At 36.5% G+C, this 23,797-nt stretch overlaps 1 protein-coding gene and 2 pseudogenes across 1 annotated transcript in view; all 3 read left to right on the top strand.

The window, feature by feature from the left end:
• The first annotated feature begins 3,052 nt into the window (after positions 1–3,052).
• LOC132170160 (ankyrin repeat-containing protein At5g02620-like) lies at positions 3,053–8,302 on the top strand (annotated as a pseudogene).
• Positions 8,303–11,803: 3,501 nt separating this feature from the next.
• On the top strand, positions 11,804–13,908 carry LOC132172512 (plastid-lipid-associated protein, chloroplastic-like; annotated as a pseudogene).
• Positions 13,909–22,793: 8,885 nt separating this feature from the next.
• Positions 22,794–23,797, top strand: part of LOC132168418 (ankyrin repeat-containing protein ITN1-like) — a 2,339-nt gene continuing 1,335 nt past the window's right edge. The window contains exons 1-2 of the mRNA XM_059579402.1: positions 22,794–22,836; positions 22,969–23,432. Of these exons, the coding sequence (XP_059435385.1) occupies positions 23,064–23,432 (369 nt within the window). The 5' untranslated portion in view covers positions 22,794–22,836; positions 22,969–23,063. The remainder of the gene's footprint in view (positions 22,837–22,968; positions 23,433–23,797) is intronic.

The raw sequence follows: 23,797 nt of genomic DNA, 5'->3' as shown, positions 1-23,797 counted from the left end.
AGCAAAAATTGAGATTCTAAAATGAAAAAAATAAGAAATTCTTTGCTTGATACTTTAAAATAGAAAAAGAGAAAGCACGGAGTGAAACATACTCTACTAGAACCTCACTAAACCAGAGGGAAGAAAAACGACTTCATTGTTCTAAAATGAAGCAGATAGGGATTCTAATAAGAGTAGTAATCAAATCATATAAAAAAGGACGGGTGAGTGTCTTTTAAGAAAAAGATCCGAGCACAAAACAAAATATTCTTGTACTCGAAAGAAAAAAAAATAGAAGAAGAAGAAGAAGAAGAAACACTCCATTGTGCTAAATGAAACAAAAATGAGATCCTGAAAAGAAAAAAGATTCTCTGCTTGATGCTTTAAAATAGAAAAAGAGAAAGAAAGAAAGTGAAACATACTCTACTAGTACGTACTTCATTGTTCTATAATCAAGCAAATAGAGATTCTAATAAGAGTAGTAATCGAATCATATGAAAAGGACGAGTGAGTGTCTTTAAAAAAAAAAGGGTCCGAGCAAAAAGCAAAATATTCTTGTACTTGAAAAGAAAAAAAATTCTTTGCTTGATACTTTAAAAAAGAAAAAGATAAAGAAAGAAGTGAAACACATGCATGATGAAAAATCAAGAATGGGTTCTTAATTTTAGTTTATTTCTATTATCAGTTTTATTTGTAATTCAATAATGAGCTTTGGCCCAAAGTCGGTCAAATTAGGGTTAGGGTTATTGTCAGTCTATTTAAATGGTTTTTTGAGACAGCTTTGAGATCAATGAAGAATTATAATTTTTTAGTTAGATATTTTTGTAAGAGATGATATTTTTCTGTTTGAGGTGTGACTACTCTTGCCTTTGGCGGTAAGACTTTGCATAATTACATTGTTGATCGGTGAGACTTTGTTCAGCATGAATTTATGTTTATTTTCTGCCGTTTTCCTTTTCTTGCTGCATTACATATTCTACTAGCTAGAACCTCACTGAACTAGAGGGAAGAAACACTTCATTGTTCTAAAATGAAGCAAATAATAAGATTAGTAATCAAATCATATGAAAAAGGACGAGATAGTATCTTTAAAAATAATAATAAAAAAAGATTCGAGCACAAAGCAAAATATTCTTGTACTTGAAAAAAAAAAAAAAAAAGCAAAAAAAAGATGAAGAAGAAGATACACACCATTGCACTAAAATGTAGCAAAAATGAGATTCTAAAAAGAAGAAAAAAGATTCCTTGCTTGATCCTTTAAAATAGAAAAAGAGAAAGAGAGAAGTGAAACATACTGTATTAGAACCTCACTGAACTAGAGGGAAGAAACACTATATTGTACTAAGAGCATTCACATCAAGCTCTTTAAAATTTCTCTAAATTTAACTTTGAATTATTTATTTATTTATTTAACTAGCTACTTTTTAAAGTTACTAAATATCAAACTCTCTAAATATTTATTTACTTTAACTAAATATTATTTTTTATTAATAAATGTAATTTCCATGAAACTCACTCACTTTGATTTTATGTGAGAGATTTTCCAAAATGCCACCCCAACAACCAAAATAATATTAAAAAATAAATAGCTTTTCTTTTTGGTGTCTTTATTTTGGAGATGAGTTAAAAGCAAATGTTAAATTTAACTTTAAATAAAGAGTTTAATAAATGATGTTTTTCGTGGATTTTGTTAAAGATTTAAAGAAATGTTAAATATGAAGAGCTTGATGGAGATGCTCTAAAATAAAGAAAGTATGGATTCTAATTATTAGAGTAGTAATCAAATCATATGAAAAAGGGCGAGTGAGTGTCTTTCAAAAAAAAGACCGGAGCACAAAGCAAAATATTCTTTTACTAGAAAAAAAAAAAAATAAAAATAGAAGAAGAAGAATCACTCCATTGCGCTAAAATGAAGCAAAAATGAGATTGTAAAAAGCGAAAAAAGAAAAGGGGAAATTTCACTGAAGACCTCCGAACTTCCATCCGTTTTGAAATACCCTTCTTAAACTTTAAAATCTCTCAATTTAGTCCTCCGAAGTTTTAATTGCTCTCAATTTAGACCATTTTGTCAATTTGACTCGTTAACTTCAGACGGAACCCTAAACACGTGACCTGCACGTGGTTTTTTATCCCTTCTATACCCGTTATACCCTCACCCTCATCCTTACTAATTTTTTTTTTTTTTTTTTTTTGTTCTAATCAGCTCTTGTCGTGACTTATGGAGACGTTAACGACGAGGATGTTGATTTTCGACGGAGAAATCCAGAACAGAGCACAAGAAATCGTACGGGTATGGAATATAGAACAGGAGGCACAAATCTAGCACATGAAACAAAGGAGGAACAGGGGGAAGGAGAACGTACCCAAAACAGAAATTTGGAGGGAAAAATTCCCTCTAATTTGACCCATGCCGTGGGTCTCTGGTGACCCAGGCAGGTCTCGGCTAGAGATCCGGCAGGGAAAACAATCCCACCTTTCAGGATGGGCTGTCGGAGATGGAGGAGTTTTACGAAGACAGTGTTGCAAGGTTGTTGTCCCGGTCGGGGATTTCTCCGTCGGAAATGTACGTCCTCGTCGTTAACGTCTCCATAAGTCACGACAAGAGCTGATTAAAAAAAAAAAAGAGTTAGTAAAGATGAGGGTGAGGGTATAACGGGTATAGAAGGGGTAAAAAATCATGTGCAGGTCACGTGTTTAGGGTTCCGTCTAAAGTTAACGGGTCAAATTGACGAAAGGGTCTAAATTGAGAGCAATTAAAACTTCGAGGGGCTAAATTGAGAGATTTTGAAATTTAAAGAAAATATTTCAAAACGGGTAAAAATTTGGGGGTCTTCGGTGAAGTTTCAGATTCTTTGCTTCATACTTTAAAATAGAAAAAAGAGAAAGAAAGAAGTGAAACAAACTCTACTAGAAATCAAGAACCTCACTGAACCAAAGATCCATTGCTGTCCTTATAATTATCCAGTACAGTGGAACTATAAATTCTCATTGAGGGAGTCCTTAATTACGCCTAAACAGTAAACACACAACTTCTCTCTCTTTCACTCCAGCTCTCTGTCTCTCTATATCCCTCATGGGAAAAAATAATTATTTTCCACTTTTTAATGAGTTCTATAGCAGCATCAAGAAGGGGGACACGGCAAAAGCAATAGCTAAAGGTGAAGAGGTACTGCAGATCTCTTCTCACGATGATCAGTACCGCTTTACAGTGTTCAATGATACCATCCTCCACATAGCAATCTACGTGGGACGCGAGAGTATCGCCAAAGAAATGCTGAAGAAATATCATAAATATCTAAACCTACTGAAAAAGCCAAACGCGCTAGGGGACACCATTCTCCATGAGGCTGCGGCAACCAATATGACGAGCCTTGCGAAGGAGATATTAAAAGTGACTCCAGAATTGCTGGATAAAGATAATCAACATGGTGAAAAACCTCTTTTCAGAGCAGCCCATTATGGCCACACTGAAATGTTTGAGCTCCTAGCTGATGTAATTGCAATAAAACAAATGCACCCGGAGTCTCATTATAAAAGGAAGAATGGTCAAACCATTCTTCACATGACAATTCTTGCCGAGTTCTATGGTGAGTTTTTATTTTGTTTTATTTTTTTTATTGCCAACGAGATCCCTTGAATCAATGTGTATAAATGAAATGGTTGGTGTCTTCCCCAACCTATAAAATTTTTGATTGAAAGAGGGGATAAATGACGAGATAATATTTTAACTTATGACCTTTACTATATGATATACTATGTTAAATCGTTATTTATTGTCAAAAACTTAAATTGATAGATAATATTCTAATATATAAAACACAAGTTTATGGCTATGTTATGCTAAGTTGGACAGCTTAAAGTAGGGAATGTTCTTGTTCTTGTTTTTATTTTTTATTTCTTATTTATTTTTAATTTTTATATTTAATTTTTTAATTTTTTAATTTTTTTTTTAACATACTACTTGCTTTCCTGTTTGAACTACAAACACAGATCTTGCACTCAAAATAGCTGAAAGGTATCCAAATTTGGTCGGTGAAGAAGATAGTAATCACATTATAGGGCTTCAGCTACTCTCAAGCATTCCATCAGCATTCAGGAGTTCCAGCAACTATGGATTACTCGAGAGATTCATTTATTATTGTATGATATCCTCCAACTCGATCTAATAAACTTATTTATCTTCACTTTCCAGAAAATGCAAAAAACAAAGAAAAAATTTGTTTCTATTTTTGTTTAAAAAATGTTGGAGTTTGTTGTGTGAGTTTTTGGTTTCTCCAAACTAAATTAGAGGAAAATCTTTAAATTTAATATATTAAATTGATATGTGTCCAAAACGCATGTGATTTTCATATACATTTTAAAAATGCAATCGAGAATCACATAATGAAAATTATAAATACATTCATATGAGAATTACATGCATTTTAAAGTAATGATTAAGTTTGTTAGAATAGTTTTCGACTTACAAGATATCTTCAATCTACTTACCTTGTGTAGGGAGCTTATTTATAGGCTGAAGAGTTGGGGTATACTTGAACTAGTTCTTCTTATTTGAATTGATTTGGGAGTCCTAAGAGTTGAAATTGGACTTGGGATCTCACTTCCATTTAGACTTTTAGTAGGACTTCTTGACCAAGAATATTATTCTAATAGAGCCCCACTTGGAATGTATTTCTTGCTATTTAATTAATAGCTCTGTGGGCCTGTCATTGGCCCTAAGACCCAAAATCTGATGGCTTGTAGTGTAATTTTATTCCCAACAAAGTGATTGATTAAGTGATTAAATTTATCTTTTCATATAAGTTTTTGGGATAACTCGTAATTTAACATGATATTAGAGCCAAATGTCTTAAGATCGAACATTGACTCCGTCAAATCAGCCCCTATTTAAATTAAATATTCCATGTGAGGAAATTGCCTAAAGCTTCTAAAGCTACTGCAGTAAGAGGCAAGCGAATTGCTTGTCTAGTACAAGGAAGCATCAACCACAAAAATTCTGAATGCATACGCTACTTGTACAATCAAATTCTTCTTAGTTGGTTAATTTCATGGGTTTGGTTATCTTAGAGACAAAGTGTTTGTTATTGGTGTGTAAATGGATTTTATTTTGGTTTGATGTTTGGTTAATTAATCAATGATATTAATTTGTTTCATAATTTTTTTTTTAAATGGCTTTATATTGTGACAACACCTATTCACCCCTCCCCGATAGGTGTACTCTTTTTGTTTTTTTTTTTTGTTTTTTGACATGTCCACACAATGGTAGGGAGAGAGGGGATTCGAACTAGTGATCTCCGCTTCATGAGACGTGGTCCACAGCCGAATGAGCTACTCTTTGGGGGCCCCCGATAGGTGTACTTAGTTGGGACCTAAACTGCATTTTTCAATTTTTAATGTTCTACAATTTAATAAAGCACTGTTCTGAGTGAGCGGTTAACAATTTCCACTTGTTTCAAATTATATCTTGTTTTTATCATGCGGTGATGATTGAACCTAGACCACTGAGATTTTGCCACCATCTCAGATGACATCTTTGTAAGATGTTTGGAACTGTTAGTAAGCAATATTATAGATGTCGGACAAAAAAAAAGATGATTTTTCTGCTCATTTAATTTTTTTCACCCGTCTAATTAAAAAGTATTTGATGCACTTTTAAAATGCACCGTAGAACGTTGTTTATTCTAGTTTCTCCCATTTTTTTTAGTAAATTAACCCCACTTCTTGGGAACTTTATGGTATCACGTACGGCTGTTAGGCGTTCCTAGCACGGACACTGAAAGGAAAGGAGATACTGGGTTTGATCCAATTATCGAGGACGACTACAACAATGATAAACCAAAAGACCCCGAGCCACATGAGCCAAATACGTGCTACTCTTTGGTAGTACGTGTACTTACTTCAGGTACACAACAATACACCATTGTCACACCCTCGTGGTTTTTTTATTTTACAGATGAGATGACGTATTTAGTGCATTAAGCTAAGTATATATAATATATATTATTTTTATGAATGGTTATGAATTAACAAAGCAGGCCCAAAAAAAATAACAGTGAACTAAACTTCCCTCACAGAAAGGCAAAGAGACAGAAACAAAAACGTTATACACTACATTTATAAAACAATAGCAAGAAAAACACATGCAAACTCATACGACAGAGTTTTCCTCCAAATTAAACTGAGTTGGAAGAAATTCTTTCAACTTAATATATAAAAATAACATGTATTTTTTGAATATGTAAAAATAACATGCTTTTTTAATAATTGAAGAAAGTTCTTCTAACCCATTCAATTTGGAGGAAAACTCATGTGATACAATGAAGAAATAATTTAAGATAAATAAATAATTGAATTGTATATTTCTGTAATGATTTAACTGTATATATACAACTGATCAGCATATTTATAGTGGAATAAAATCGGTCAGAACAGAAAATACAATAAGAAAAAAAAAAAAATCAGATAATTAATATGAAATATTACAGAATAACATCAATCTATATATGAGAGAAATAAATCAATACGGTCTATAGATGCAAATAATCTCAAGCAGAATCCGATTATGATACGAATTAAGCCAATAAAACAAGTATATATCCAAAATAGATTCAAAATATATTTTGGATATTTTCTAACGGATAATATAGTTGATGCTAACATATGATGGAATTTGTGTATACACTAATTATTAATTAATATTAGTTAAGGGAGATCAAATTTATATTTCTTAGATAAATAATAGTTTATCATTGAGAAATATATAGTTAACGTAATGTAAGAATTTACTTTCGTACCTTTATTTTTAAAATTTTCTTTGAACGGGCTGGCATGGTAAGATATTGGAATCTAATCAAGTTTGAGATCTATTTGGCAGAGCTAAGAAAGATTAACATATTAATTTGGAGATTTCTTCGAGGTACAATACTCTCTCTCTCTCTCTCTCTCTCTCTCTCTCTCTCTCCATGTGTTTCTATATATGTGTGTTCCATGTATCTTGAACTTTTACAGGCTGGCCGGTGATGAAAAGGATATATGACGAAAAGAAAAGGCATGAATCAGCTTTCGAACTCGCCAAGTTCCTAATAAAAAGAGATTTGTCGTGGGAGGACATTAGTAGTACCAAAGGAGGCAATGATGTAAATTTAATGGAGAATAGACAGGAAACCGGAGAAATAGGCAGTGACATCCCTAAGAGTACCCCTTCTGATCAAAATAACATGGAAGAAACTAAAGGAGGAAAAGTACCAGGCAATGAAGCTGGCACCCCTTCGGGAGAGAAAACTCCACTAGCTCTTCCTACCTCGTTGCTTCTAGCAACAAAAACAGGAATAGTAGAGATTGTTGAGGAGATACTTAGAGTGTATCCTCAGGCGGTTGAGCATGTAAGTGATAAGGGCCAGAACATATTGCATGTGGCCGTTCGGCACCGTCGATTGGATATCTTTAGATATGTAAAGAAGATGAAGGTACCGCTGGCCAGGTTAGTTCGACGGATTGATAATGATCACTACACCATCTTGCACCATGCTGGAGAAAACTATACTGGAGGTCCCAAGCTTGGTCCTGCTCTCCAATTGCAAGAGGAGTTGCGATGGTTCAATGTAAGCCCCCCTAGCTAGCTTGTTTACTGTACTTGGGCATGCAAATATATAACATATTTATTATTTCTGGTAATCTTAATATATATCATACTACAATCAATTACCTGCTTGCTCTTGATTCTATACATGCTGCAGCGGGTGAAGAAGATAATACCCTCCCATTATAATATGCACCGTAACGAGAAAGGGACCGCCGAAGAGCTCTTCGAAAACGAACATAGAGGTCTTCTTTCCGAGGCAAAAAAATGGCTGAAGCGGACCTCCGAGTCTTGCTCTACTGTTGCGGTCCTCATTGCCACCGTCGCCTTTGCTGCTGCTTACACCGTGCCTGGAGGTTCTAATCAGGAGACCGGGGTTCCCATCCTCCTGCACGACCCTTTCTTCTTGGTCTTCACTGTCATGGACGTTCTCTCCCTTGCAAGCTCATTAACTTCAGTAGTCATGTTCCTTTCTATCCTCACCTCACCCTTTCAGATCCAAGATTTCCATTACTCTCTACCGCGGAAACTTACACTCGGCTTCACCTTCCTTTTCTTCTCAGTGGCGGCGACCATGCTTTCTTTTGCTGCAACCATTATGCTCATCGTTTATTTGAAGAAGCGGTGGACTACCTGGCTCATATATGCTGCTGCATTCCTTCCAGCGGCCGTTTTCGCACTCTTACAGTTCCCTTTGTATCACGCTTTCATGACTACTTCGAAGTTCACTCTGAAATTTATTAGGGACCTTCTTCCCAGATATTTTCTCCCTCGTCGGTTTCACAAGACCACTACGCCCTCCATTCGCTAGACCCATTAATGAGATTCCAGTTCCATATCCAAGTTTCTTGAAAATGTCGGTTCAACTGTACGTTGGACTATATATGACAGGTTTGGTAATTCAATGAGTCAGATATCATGCTTAATTTGGAAAAACCAAGTACACTTGGTTCTAAACTGATAAACTCCCCTCTACTCAAGGAACTAAACTCACTCCTCCAAGAAAGTATTACGGGATACTTCTAGCTATGATCACTTGGGCTTTTACCCAATTAAGTAACCTGAAATTTTACACTACTATGTTATCATGTTTGTGCGTGTAAGTTTGGTGCCGAATCATGTAAGCTTGTGACAATCTAATGGCCGCAATTTGATCAGTTTGTTAGAATAATTAATCTTCAATGATTTATCTTGTTTGCGTATGAAAATCTAGAATACGTAGAGCATCTCAATCTCCTCTCCAATTGCATTATGTAAAATACCTAAACAAAAATACAATTCCTATTTTAACTATTCTCAATTCTCTTTCCTACTTTCTTTTAAATATTATTCTCATTTTTGTATTATTATATATTCTTGCCAACACTCTCTTTTCCTTTTCCCTCATCCGGTCACACATTAGACATACGTCAACGCAGTTCAAGGGGTTGGGATATCTCCCACACTTGAATTAATCTCAATTCATGGGGTTTGGGATCTTCTTGTGAAGCATTATATGTCTCTGACCTCTTCTACGCACTATAGTCAGACAAAACAGCACAGCGTGCTGTAGCCGGGACCTGAGTCGTCTCTATTTCAAATGAAATGGGGAGGGAATCCATTTAGTTAAAACATGAAGGTATTTTTGTCAAAAACAAATATTTTGGATAAAAATGTTCTCTTGTTTTAACTAAAGAGAAATATTGCTAGGCTTACAAACATATTTTACAGAAAAAAAAAATAAAATTACAAACTAATGCAGCACAATATGATTGGATATGAGATAAACTCAAATTTTGAGAAACCCAATCATTTTGTGCCACATCAATTTGTAAAAGTTTTTTTTTATAAAATGTGTTTATAAGCCTAACATTTTCCTTAACTAAATGGATTCCCTCCAATTCATCGTTCTCCTTGTAGCCATACGTTTCAATGAAAACGCTGGAAAAAAAAAAAAAAAAAAAAAAAAAAAAAAAAAAAAGAAACCTGAGTTTCAAGGAGGAAGAAGCTAGCTAGCTAATGAGATAAAGAACCAAAAATGACTGTTGACATTTTTTTTTTTGTTTTTTCAATTTTTTCAAGCAGTAATTAGCAACGGGTTGCTAGTGTGATGAAAAAGAGGTAATGTTAGCTAAATATAGCTAATATTAGAGTTTTAAGTTTTTATAGACCCCGGAGAAGCTCGTCAGCAATTTCGTCTGCAATGCATATGAATGCACCGCATCATAAATCCTAGTTTAGTCATGATTAACCTAGTTGGGTCTGGATGAGTAAAAACCTCGTACAAACGCTAACTAAGTTTTGTAGTTTAATCTTGATTTAGTTTCTATTTCATTAGATTAGTGTCTCTCAGTGACGGAGGGAGGGGGACCATGGTAGGCTATGGACCCCCCAAATAAGTAAAAAAAAAAAAAAAAAAAGTAAATTTTAATTTTAGTCATTAGCCTTCCCTCAAATTTTTTTTTTTGTTATATTCTTAATTTTTTTGGGCCATACCCATTAAATTTTTATTTATTTATTTATTTATTTTTTGCCCTTACTTGCAAATGACAAATGTCCACTTTTTTTTTTTTGACCTTTATAGTAGTCTTTAGTTCATAAAAAACAACAAAAATATATATATTTTTTAATAAAAAAATTCTAAAAAATTGAAAAAAAAAAAAAGGCTGGCCCTCCCATAAAATTTACTGGTTGCTATACATGGATTATTTAGAGATTCTATGTAAGAATTAATAGTCCGTTTGGGAGATCGTTTTTTAAAAAATAATCTGGATTTTAAAACCAAATCGCAATTTTGGAGTGTTTGAGATTGCGATTTTAAAAGCGCAAATTTTAAAATCGTGGAAAAATCTGTGATTTCTATAAGCTGAGTAGGTGGTGCTTATTTGAAAAAGTGCGAATTTAAATTAAAATCTTGACTTCGCTTAAAACAATATTTGGCGCAATATTTACTTATTTGGCCATAAAACTGCAATTATATGCTAATGTTATCCAAACACTCAATTGATAAAAAAATACTTCTTAACATGTTTTACCAAACGCCTGTGCGATTTTAAGAAGTATTGATTTTAAAAACGCAATTTTTAAAATTGTACTTATTGAAATCGCACTCCCAAACGGCCCTAAATCTACTAAGAGAGTTTTTGAGATCTAAAACGTAAGCGATAATTTAATAATTGCTAAGAAGTTCTGAAACTACCGTAGAAAACAAATAAAGTTTTGAAGCTACTACAGTAGAAAATAAATGGGTTGCTGTTAGAATATCTCCAGCAATGCTTTTAAACTAATTTTTTAGTTAAATTTAACTATTTTCACTTTTTTTTCTTGCTCTAGTAGTACTTGTAAAGCAAAGGTTTTCCCTACTAGTACTAACTTTCATATTTGAAAGTTTATTGTAGCACATTGTAAGAGTTCTTTATTATTTTTTCTCTCTCTCTTCTCTCTCCCTCAATGCTGAAACTTCTCTCTCTCCCTCAACGCTGAAACTTGTCTCTCTCTCTCTCTTCTCAAGCTCTCCCTGAAGCTATCAAAATGTCTCAGACCTGTGTACAAGTGTTGGATCTTTGTGTCGAATGTAACATTCATATTTCTGAAGGTCAGTTTTACCCTGCATTAAAAACCATAGATTTAATTGAAAATAATTACTTGTGGAGTATTCCTCTCAAGGCACTAAGAATGGTGATAGAGAAAAGAGTTCCAGTGATAAAATTGCACATTGAAAAGAAAGTATGTAGTCAATTTAATGAATGGTTAGTTCATGTTAGGAGTTCTGCGAAGAATATTGGACAGACAGCAATAGGTCATGCTGCATCAGTTCGCCAGAGGGGGAAGAAAAGGTAAGGAAAAAAATAATAAAAATAATATTTAAATAAAGTAGAGAGTTAAAATAGCTCTTGCTAGAGTTTATAATGAAAAACTAATAGCTAAAATGAAAAAAAAGTTATATTTTGAGTAGTAAAATGAAAGTTGTTGCTGGAGATGCATGCTATACGAAAGTTTTGTAACTCTATTTACTTGTAAAATTGCTGAAACAAATTGTCAATGATCTGACAGTAAAATTGCTGGGATCCCACTGCAGCTGCACTCACCATGCTTCAAAACCATTTAAGACAAATCTCTGATTACACGCTTTCATTATACTTTAATATATACAAGCTACTTGCCTGTTCAAAATATATATATATATACACACTACTTGCTCCTCTGTTTTTCGTTCTGCGTTCATAAATCTCTGTGTTTACTGTCCACTTAAAGAAACCGATCAAAATGGCTTCTGTTTCTTTCTTGAACCAATTCCCATGCAAGGCCCTCTCAGTACCCCAATTCATTTCCAAGCCAGCAATTTTCACGCCAAATTCGGTCAAAATGGGCCCGAAACGAATCGGGAAATCATGCATTCGGGCCTGGGAGTTAATCCAGCAGCGACCGAGTTTCCGGGTCCGGGCGGCGGAAGATGATAAGTTGGGCACAGAGAAGGAGGGGGGTCCATCTGCGGAGGCGTCGACGGTTTGGGTGGCGGTGGCGGAGGAGGTGGTGAAGCTGGCGGGGCCAAGCGATATTGATAGGCTGAAAAAGGCGCTGTTGGACTCGATCGTTCTGCGGGATGGATCGGGGGCTGAAAGCAACGAACGAGACGAGAGTGAAGATCGTGGAGCTCATCACTCAGCTGGAGGCGAAGAATCCGACGCCGGCGCCGACTGAGGCCTTGGCTCTGCCCAATGGAAAATGGATTCTCGCGTAAGTTTATAAGTTTATTGTTTTGTTTGCTAAGAACATATTAGGAAACGAAGTAAAATTAGAATCGAAAACTCTTAATAATCTTATTGATTAAGCCTTATGCTTGGTTGGGTTCATGAACTGAGTTTTGTAACTTGCCAATTAAAAGGAAAAAGAAAGAAAGAAATAGGCAAAGAGAATGATGGTTTCGAAAGTTAAGGAAATTGAAAAAGAAAGGGAGGAAAAATGAGATGTGAAGTAAATCTGTGCAAATGAAATTGTTGGGGCAAGAACTATGGTCGACCAAAGTGAAATTGAGCAAATTCATTAATTAAAGGCATTATAGCAGACATCAAAAGAATTCTTGTTTGTACTTGTAGTGGTTAAAAACTACAATTTTATTCTACAATTATCCCACAATGCTAATATGTAACACTAACGCATCCAATTATTTTTATCCAAAAGAGGAAAATAAAAGTCTTTAAAAATTCTTGGTGTTTAATTAGGCCATGCCTTTTTAGCTCTTATAGCAATTATATTTCTGACATAGAATGTTAATTCAAAGCTTCTTACAGAAATTGATTTGGTATGAAGTAGTTACTTGTTATATTAACATATACTCTGCTGGGAAATGGGTTGTAGTAGCCCTTGGAAGTTTGAAATAGACGAGATTGAATCCTTGCTCTAGTACTTGTGGGAATAGCATGAATGATGAATGTGATGACTTTGAGCTTTATGTGTGGAGCAGGTACACATCTTTTGCAGGTTTGTTCCCATTGTTGTCAAGGGGTACATTGCCCTTAGAAAAGGTGGAGGAAATATCACAGACAATTGACTCGGAGAATTTTACCGTCCAGAGCTCTGTCCAGTTTGCTGGGCCATTGGCTACAACTGCAATTAGTACCAATGCCGAGTTTGAAGTCCGAAGTCCAAAGCGTGTGCAGGTTTGTTTACTTTTCTTTTACGAGTAATGCTATTCTTTACACCAATTTTATGCCGGTTGATGTTGAATGCTTTAAGTGGCTAACATAGAAAGCCACTTAAAACAAGTTATGTTAGTCGGTGTGCAATGGGTGTGAAGAATAGCTTTACTCTTTGGATTACTTTTTGCATTTAGGTTTCTAATATCTGCTAAGAACCATGCATCAAAGGATGCGAAACAAAATTATATTCCACCTATTCCTCTTCTAAATACCTTCTGCAGTCACAGATTCTGTTTGTTCATGCTCTCTCCCTTAAATTGATTCAAACAACACATCTGGGTGCTATCACACATTAGACAATTTTGAAGCTTTGGATTCTGCTCTAAACTAGTCCTTTCCTTTTTTCCTTCATTCAGATCTAGTTTGATGAAGGTATAATTTGGACTCCCCAATTACCTGACTCGATAGTGATACCAGAAATTGTGGAATTTCTGGGACATGCAAAAGATTGACCTCACACCCTTCAAGGGCTTAATCACCTCTGTTCAAGAGACAGCTTCATCCGTTGTGAAGACCATTTCCAGCCAACCACCAGTGAAGTTCTCTATCTCAAACAGAAATGCTGAATCATGGTTACTTACCACATACCTTGATGAAGAACTTCGAATTTCAAGGGGCGACGCTGGCAGCGTGTTTGTGCTCACCAAAGGCAGTTCCCTCTTACCACCCTGAACAAACTCAAAAGTTCTTATTCAAATTTCTTTTTAGCATCCTGCTTCTCAAAATACACTATACGTAGTAAACCTATGTTGATAAATCCAAGAAACTGGATCTGTAATTCAGTGTTGTTAGAGATGAAAGGGTAGATCTATAATTTAAATTGGGTTTCAATTTTAGGTAATTCTGACTGCAAGGTCGTTCTCTGCTGATGCATAATTTTTCTTGGTCTGCTGAACTTTATTATGCATTTGATTGGGACTCGCATACGTATATGCTATTCTTTAATTCTACAAAATGGTGGGGTTACGATATTTATGAAACATGGAGAGTCACTTTATTCCATGAAAATGGCTGGTCAAAAGGTGAAAAAGAAGAAGAAGAAGAAAAAGGAGTGCAGCATAAAACTTTTCTTTATGGTTACGACGCTTAACTTTGTTACTCAACTAAGCAAGGTAGATTCTATTAAATTTCTTTAAATTGTGAGCACTTCTGGAACAAAGCATGATATCTCTATTCATCCAAAAAAAAAAAAAAAAAAACGATACCTCTTATGGAGAGCGAAACAGAGAGAGAGATGGGGAGTGTTGTAACAAGGGCGAGGGCTTCTGAAGGTCAAAGAGACATGAGGAGTGTTGTAAAATCGTCGGAGGCTTATAAAGTAGCCTTAAACAAAGACTGGGAAGCGTTCAAGAAGTTCTGGGAAGAACGTGATGCAATCATGATCAATTTTCCTATGACGGTGGCTGGGAACACCGCGCTTCATATCGCAGTGTACAGCGGAGAAGCGCAATTGGTCCGTGATTTGCTAGACCATGCACCGTGTCCGAGTCCGAATGAACGTGGAGACACAGTACTTCATGAGGCGGCTGCAGTGGGAAATGTCGAAATGGCAGAAGACTTGATCAAATATGACACAGAGCTGCTTGAAAGTAAGAACAACAGAGGTGAAACTCCTTTGTTCAGGGCCGCTGTATTTAACCAGACCAAAATGGTTAGGTTTTTAGCTTCAAAAGCTAAGGACATGGCCATTCACCGCACTCGAAATGACGGGACATCCATTCTTCATATGACAGTCCTCAGCAAAAACTTTGGTAAGACTTTCTGTCCTTTCAAGTTGGGAAATCAAATCAAATTTCTCATCTAGCTCAAACTTCTCTCTCTCTGTGCAGATACAGGTCTGGAGTTAGTACTAAGCGACAGTGCACTTGTAGACATGAGAGATGAAAGTAACATGACATGTTTTCAGCTGCTAGCTAACATGCCATCTGCTTTCAAGAGTGGAAATCCCATGAACATATTGGAGGAGCTACTCTATGTCTGTATGCCTCACAAATACGTTACCACCTTCAACAATTTGCACATCACATTGTGGATTAATTACTCTACTTTTAGACCCCTAGCCTGCACATTGGGTTAGCAGTTAGCTGAACTTGCATTTTTTAATGAAGGCCTTCCAGATCGTGACGACAACGATTACCCGGATGATGAGGGTGATGATGAAAGCCGGGTTACTTTACATCAAATAGAAGATCTAGAGGGTGGCTGCGTCAGGAGTTGCCGAGCAGGTAATGAATTAATTTATGGATATAGGAAATTTTGTATGCAATAGAATATTAGTTAAATGATTATTATTTTTATTAATTTTATTATTAAGATAAATGGCGAACGAGTTAATATCATATCAAAATAAAGGTTCTGAATTTAAATATTGCATGTCTTTGTCAATTATGTTCATTTCAATAAAATATTTTACGTATTAAACTCAATTATTAAGGAAAAGTTTAAGTTTACATGTGAGGAAATTGTTAAAATATTTATTGAATGATAGGAGAAACTTTACTTACCCCTCCTAAACTTTTGAGCTTTTTGCAGACACCCCCCCATTGTTCAAAAACTCTCACTTTGATGTATTCAATTTCAATTTTCGTTCACTTTCCTCATTCCGTTAGGATTTTGTAGTTAAATCAAATGGTCAAATGAGTAAAAGACCTTTATACCCCTATTTTTTTTAAAAATTTCAAATTTACCCTTATTTATAAATAAAAAATTAGGGAAAACTTCACTTATACCCCTGAACTTACGCGTATTTTGCAAGCACTCCCTCAATCTTCAAAGTCTCTCAATTTGGTGTATCGAGCTTTCATTTCATTCCAAATACCCCATACCATTAGATATTGGAGTTAAATCAAACGGTAGAATGAGTAAAAGACCTTTATACCCCTAAGATTTTTAAAAATTTCAAATTTACCCTTATTCATAAATAAAAAATTATTATTATAATATTATATTAAAAAAAAAGTGACCCACACTTGTGACCCTCCGATGGGTTACTTGGTGACCCACGAAGGATCACAAGTCACAAGTTGTGACCCTTCATGGGTCACCTTGATGACCCACTGAGGTCTTTCAAACTATTAGAATGCAGTGCTGCTCTAATTCGTGAGAGTGTAAGGAGTGGATAGAACACCAATGAACCCACGGGTCAAGAGTTTTTTTTAACAAAAAATTATTTTTAATTAAAATAAAGACATTTTAGGAATTTCACATCCCTCTGTTAGGATTTAACAGAAAATCCTAATGGAATGTGGCAACTGAAACAAACCAAAAGTTCGATACACCAAAGTGAGAGACTTTGAAGATTGGGGAATATTTGCAAAATGTGCGTAAGTTCAGGAGGAGTAAATAAAGTTTCTCCAAATATTATCATTATTATATTAAAAAAAAAGCATAACACACCGTCTCAGGTTCTAAGCCACAAATGAGGCAGAGTTGGTTGTCAATAATTTGTCTTTTATACATATTTGCTTTTGTTGGGAGACTATTATTGCAAGCTTTGCAAAGAAAATATTTTACTACATTTGAACACCCCATCGTCCAAACTTTCTTCCCCAGATGAGTAGAAGCCTCCCTATTAGAACAGCTGCCCCTATTCCCTTCCAACTTATCTTTCGCCATGTGATAAGTGCTTCGGATTGTAAATTCCCCTTTTTTTTCATACCTGCCCATACTAAAGAGTCCTCCTACTGCTTCGGACTCATGGGAATGCTACATATGACTTTGGCCTCCTCCATTGTAAAAATCTCATGTATGAGAGCTGTGTTCCACCATCTAGTGTCATCATCAATCAAAGCACTCACCTTTGCATTATGATCTTGAACTACTATCGGGGATTGGATGGCAAAAGTTATGGGCTTTGGAATCCACCGATCCTCCCAAATTCTTATGCTTACTCCATCGCCAACTCTCCACATCAACCCTTCATTTAGCAGCTTCTTAGCATTCCAGATAGTCCTCCATGCGTAAGAGGGTCTTCACCCAAAAGATGAGTTAAGGAAGCTGTCATGAGGGAGATACTTTTCCTTGTAAATTCTAGCCACAAGAGTGTCTGGGATTTGAATCATCTGCCAACCTTGCTTCGCAAGCAAAGTCAAGTTAAAACATTCCAAGTCTCTAAACCCATACTTCCATTGTCTTTTGATCCCCAATTTTTCCTAACTCATCCAAGCCATCTTCGACACATTGTCCTTGTGACCTTACCCAAATTTCGACATCATAGAATTAATGTCCTTTTACAAAGCTTTAGGGAGAAGAAATACACTTATCGTATAAGTGGGGATAGCCTGAATTACTACTTTTAGTAAAACTTATTTGTCGGCTTAAGATAGGAACTTCTCCTTCCAACCATTCATTTTTTCCTACACACGACCCTTTATACTTGAGAAGGCACTAACCTTGGAATGACCAATAAGCACAAGCAGTCCAAGGTATTTCTCATACCTTTGTGTCGAGCTCACCCCAGCAACCGAAGTGAGAATAGCTTTTGTCTCCACTTTGGTGTTCTTGCTAAAAAATAGAGATGTCTTATATATTTCTGTTTAACTTTTGCCCCAAAGCTTTCTCATAGACCTCATGAATCTTTTGGATGCACACTCATTCATTTATATTCACCTTGCAGAATAATAAGCAGTCATCCGCAAAAAATAAATGATTCAACCTAGTCCCACCTCTGGTAATAGGTAACCCCGTGATATGGCCCTGTCTCTCCGCCTGCTGAAGTAGAGAGCTGAGACCTTCTACACATAGAATAAAGAAATAGGGCGATAGAGGATCCCCATGTTGAATACCTCTCGTTAGAATGGTTTTACCAAGCGGCTGACCATTCACAAGCACAGAAAAAGTGACAGTGCGAACACACATCATAACCATAAATACCCATCGATCTGCAAAACCCAACTTACGCATAATAGCCTCCAGAAAATCTCACTTCACCTTATTGTAAGCCTTACTCATGTCCAACTTAAGAGCCATGAATCCCTATTTTCCTTTCATACGCCCACCCATCGTGTTGAGGGCTTCAAATGCCACTTGTATAATGTTTGTGATGAGTCTACTAGGGATAAAAGCACTCTGCGTAAAATATATGATAAAAGGCAAAACCCTTTTCAATTTGTTAGCAAGGACTTTAGCTATAATTTTGTATATCACATTACAGAGACTAATAGGCCGAAAATCAGACAGTTGTTCTTGTTTTGAGATTTTGGGAATAAGCAACATTGGTACAATTTATGCCTATATCAAAATTCCTATTATTGAGAAAATCAAGAACAACATTGCATACCTAAACCTTAATAGTGTCCCATGAACGTTGAAAAAAGCAAGTTGAAAACCCATCAGGCTCTGGGATTTCAAGGGTTGCATCTGTGAAAGAGCTGCTTCAATCTCAGCCACGGTGAACACTAGTAGCAAATTGGCATTCATTTCAGCTGTGACCCGTGACTCCAAGGATGCCAAACAATTGCTAACACCCTCAACATCACTAGCCTTAAACAGCTTTGAATAAAAATGAACAAAAGCTTCCCCTATATCTTCCAATTTCTTCCACTCTCTGCCTTCTTCATCAACAATCTTCTGTATCTGGTTCACTTTCCTCCTATGATTAGCCCAAGTATGAAAAAAGGGCGTATTGCGATCGCCTTTTTGGTACCAATTCTGTTTGGCATGTTGTTTCCAATATATATCTTCCTGCTCGAGAATAAAATCAATCTCATCTTGCAAAGTTTTAATGGCCTCCCAATTAGTTGGTCCCTCTTCCTTTTGCAATAAATCCAATTCCTTAGTCTTCTTCTTCAAGCATTTTTCAGCATTCCCAAACTTCCGTGTACTCCAAGAAGTTAGGACAGTCTAACAATTTGCAAGTTTTTATTGAACATGATTAAGCAGATCCCCCCCAACGCCACCCTCCTCCTATGCTTTACTCACTACCCCGGAATAGTCTTCATCAATCATCCAGTTTGCTTCAACTTTGAACCGTTTATTGTACCTCACCACCCTTTCGGCCTCATTCTCCATTCTTGCGAATAAAGGCTTATGATCAAAGGAGCAAGCCTGCAGAATGTGAACCTCCGTAACCACAAAAAACCCACACCAAGCCAGATTAAAAACTCCTCGATCCAGACGTTCCTTATGAAGCTACCATCACTATGACAATTTGTCTAGGTATATTTAGGACCAATAAATCCTAGGTCACTCAACTGGCTTTCCTCTAATGCATTTCAAAATTGCACCATCTGTCCCTCTCTCCTTAACACTGACCTAACCTTCTCATCTTGAGACACAATTTCGTGAAAGTCTCCAATGCATAACCACGGGACATGATTGAAAAATTTGAGATGATTGAGTAGAGCCCATGACTCGTGTCTCTTCCCACACTTCGAATGACCATAAAAGCTAGTAAGTTTCCAATATGTTGCACTACCAACCTTACCCACAATTGCATTAATATATCTCCTGGAATAATTTTGAATTTCAAGACAGTCTTCCTCCTTCTAGAACAAAGCAAGACTGCCACTATGTCCAACTGGGTCAACCACAAAAACACTCGCATACCCTAGCCTCACCCTCAATCCTTCCAATTTCTGTCTCCTACATTTTGTTTCCATGAGAAACAAAATGCGGGGCTTCTTTTCCTTCACCAAACGGCAAAGGTCACGAACTGTTCAGTGGTTCCCAAGCCCTTGGTAGTTCAAACTTAGGAGAATCATTGTGATTGGCGGGGCTGGAACCAGCCTCTGCCATCCCCTTTTCAAAATTACAATGCTCCTCCTCTGCCCACCTTCCCTTCTTTCCTTTGTTTTCCTATTCATTTTCCTTCTCAACAGACTGCTTCTTATGTTTGCCTGTGTTTTGACTCCTTGGGACAGTTGACCCTAAGCTCCCACCCCTCTTACGTGCTTGCTTTTTCCAAGTTCGCAGTGTCTTCCCTAAACTCTTTGCACCCCCGACATGCCCATCTCTTCACAGCATCAGTCTAAAAAATATCGTTCATCTCTATCTCCCCAACACTGCATGGGACAAAATCCATGCTGCTTACCGTTTCCACCAATGGGCTTAGACCAGCCTCACTCATAGTGGCACTTTGCGAATCACGAAGGGACAAAATAGGCACTTTAGTGGTATGATTTTGGTGCCCACTATTTTCTTCGAATTTTCCACCTAAGTTTGTCGAGTCAGCATGTGCCACTGATGTGGTATTTTTGTGATTAAAAATATCAATTATAAACTTACTACTCGCAATAGGACGAATCCCGTAGGATAAGGTTATATTGAGGGTGTCGAACCACAAGGACTGCAGGGTTTTGTTATCAAATTTGAAAGATCAAAATTAACTTAATTAAAAAGAGAATTGATTTGATTTTCTTTAAAACTAAAGTGCATGAAAATAAAAGAGATTTAAAATAAGAGAGAGAGTATAAGGTATTGACTTCACCTCTATCTTCACAACAATGGCTAATCATAATTAATCCAAAAAATTCATTTTATTCATATTATAAATAAACAAAAAACTACCTTATTAAAGAATAAGCATAATCTATCGTCCGTTGGTATGGATCGTCCACCTAACCATTAAGATGCAGTACAACCCGTCTTTCCTAGGTTTAAATTATCAAATTCTTTAACAGGATACATACAATCAATGAATAGTGTAACCCATCTTCGGTTGGCCCGAACTATCTACCTAAATTACACTAAACTAGGATGTAGTACAATCCGTCTTCCCTAGGCATGGCCTATCAAATCTTATTGATCATATGTCAATTAAACCCATTGTATAACAATCATCATCATAATCACAGAACATAAGAATGATTTGAGATCAACAAAAGTAAAATACTTTCAAAGACAAGAGAAGAATTTCACAAATATTGATTTTAGAATTTAAAAACAATTGCATTTAATAATTAAGAACACAATCAAAAGGTAGCAATTCTCATAGTTATACAATCAACATGCATAAATTGAAAATCTAGAAATTAAATACAATCAAATCATTGTGCTTGGAGAGGGTTACATTAACACCTTTCGAAAGGGGTTTAGCCGCTCATGATTTTCTAAGCTACAAAGTCAAATTTTTGATTTCTAACTCTAGGAAGTGGTGTGTCTATTTACAATGTTTAGAGGCCTATTTATAGGGATTAGGAGAACCCTAGAAGCCTTAAGAATTTCAGAAAAATCGTAATTCAGTCTCCCAGTTGAATTGGGATCGAGACCTAGAAAAACTTTCCTTATAAATTTCGGACTCCTTTTTGTCTCTGCCGCCCGTGTGCGCTCGAACGTACTGTAGCTACAGTAACATGCTACAGTGACTTTGCTACAGTAAATTGCTATAGTACTTAAAATGCATTTTGAGCCCAAAATCAATGATTTTCTTGTATCTTTATTAAACACCTGAAAACACAAAAACAAAACAAAATCCAACAAATAACAACGCCAAGGAATTAACATATGCAAATTAAGGGGTTTGAATATACAACATTAGGTACTTATTAGCCACCTTTGAATTCTCCTTTTAACGTGGACTTTGCACACAAGCACAACTGCCTCCTATACTCCTCTCCTCCCTATCTTTAATTGGATTTTTCACTCCAAAATTACTGCCTCCCAGTTGGCAAGAATCAACTTCAAGTGAATCATCTGTATTTCACGATTGATTAGATTTGCTAGGGTTTTTCCCGTTTCCGGACGTTCCCCTACCACCTTTCTTTTCTGCCACGTAACTGTCATCACGCCCCCGTTCTACCGACTCACCTGAACTTCCAGTTCCCCCCCCTCTCATCCATGGTCCCCACTGCTTCATCCTCTCATTTGCATAATCCTTGAATCTTGACAGGAAGGACAACCCATCCTCCCATGAACAATTCTTCCACATTGGTAACAAAAAGAGGGAAGCTTCTCATACTTAAAAACAAGTAAACAACCCAGTATGATTGTCCTGATTATGAGTAATTAATTAATGTAGTATGTTTTGTTATGTTTTTAAATTCTAAATGTTGTAATTATATAGTTTTGGAAAGAGAGTAGTTCACACAGCCACTCCCCAACAATCGGGTGGCTAATGTGGCCAACCCAAACAAAAATGGCTCACACGATGAGCACTTCATTTGTTGGGCGGCCACCCCAAAAAAAAGATAGCTTGCGAGGCCACCACAGGTACAGTGGGTCGCTTCGGCCAACCCAAACAAGGGGGTGGCTGGTGCAAGCCACCTGCATGAGCCACCCTCAGCTGGGGCTGGCCACCCCTCTTGTTGGGTGGAGGGGTGGGTCCGCCGACCACCATTACTTTATTGTTTTCTTACAAGTCTAAAAATAAGCAGAAATGAGCACACCTGCAAGTGAATATGAGCAACACTATTTTTTGTTAGCTAGCTAGTAATCAAATTCCTGCAAAAGAATTTGATACCGAAACTGTCATTGCGAAATTTTTTTCCTTAGCTCTGGATATATTATCGTCAATGAAACACAAACCATCTTACACAATGCCGTTCTATGTTTTTTTTTTTTTTTTCAATAACCAATAATCTTTCCCTAATTAATCATGTAAGTTACGCAAATTTGCAGCGATTTCAAGGAGATACTACATTGTTTGGAGGTGCATAGCTCAAGGTACAACCTATTTTCTTTCCATACAGATATTCACATGCAGATAGGCTCATAGGCACTTACCATGTGGATTAGTTGAATGATTCTCTGTGGAAAGCTAATCTCACCTTGCTCTCTGTCATGGGCTGTTAATAGGATTGCCACCCATTAAAAGACTGTGGGACATAAAAAAGCGACAAAAGAGTGTGCTAAAACTTGCCCGAATTCTACGTATAGCAGACGATACATGGATGCGCAAAGACGACCTTGAGAAGAAACCTAAGGATGTCGCTAAGTGTTCATTTTCTGAGCCTCCAATAATTTCAGCCGCAAGAAATGGGATCATAGAGATTGTAAACCTCATTCTTGAAGTGTATCCTCAGGCAACTGAGGTCATAAATGACCGACTGGAGAACATATTTCATATTGCAGCAAGATGTCGAAGGAAAGAAATCTTGGATCGTCTCCAACGTTTGCCTCCTCCGTTATTAAGGATTGGGAGGAAGATCAACATAGATGAAGACAGCATTTTGCATCAAGCTGCGTACCAGGATAAGCATCCGCTGAGGGACAGGCCTGGGGAAGCCCTTCACATGCAGTCAGAGATACAATGGTTTAAGGTCCTTATTTTACTTTCGTTGCTCTCATCCTTTATTATTATTATTTTTATTTATAGTTGGGTAGCTGGGGCTTGACTCTGACTAGTGCGTTCCTCTACACGGGTCAAGCAAAGGTAAGGCTTTTGTTCTGGATCAGGATCCCAGCAATGGCTGGGAAATTGCTTATGGGTTTTTTTGTTCATCCAATGGTTTAAATTTTGCCACGTGTCCCATTAAAAAAAAATATATTATATATATTTTAAAAAATAAATATAAAATAAAATAATAATAAATTAAAAAATTAATTTAATAATATGGGGTAGCTGACCACCCCATTTTCCCCCATAGGGGGTGGCCGGCCACCCCAGCCCAGCCATGGGGGTGGC

The sequence above is a fragment of the Corylus avellana genome, chromosome ca2 (assembly GCF_901000735.1).
Source record: "Corylus avellana chromosome ca2, CavTom2PMs-1.0".
Taxonomy (NCBI): domain Eukaryota; kingdom Viridiplantae; phylum Streptophyta; class Magnoliopsida; order Fagales; family Betulaceae; genus Corylus; species Corylus avellana.
The sequence above is the reverse complement of the archived record's forward strand: the minus strand, read 5'-3'. Positions and strand labels throughout refer to the sequence as shown.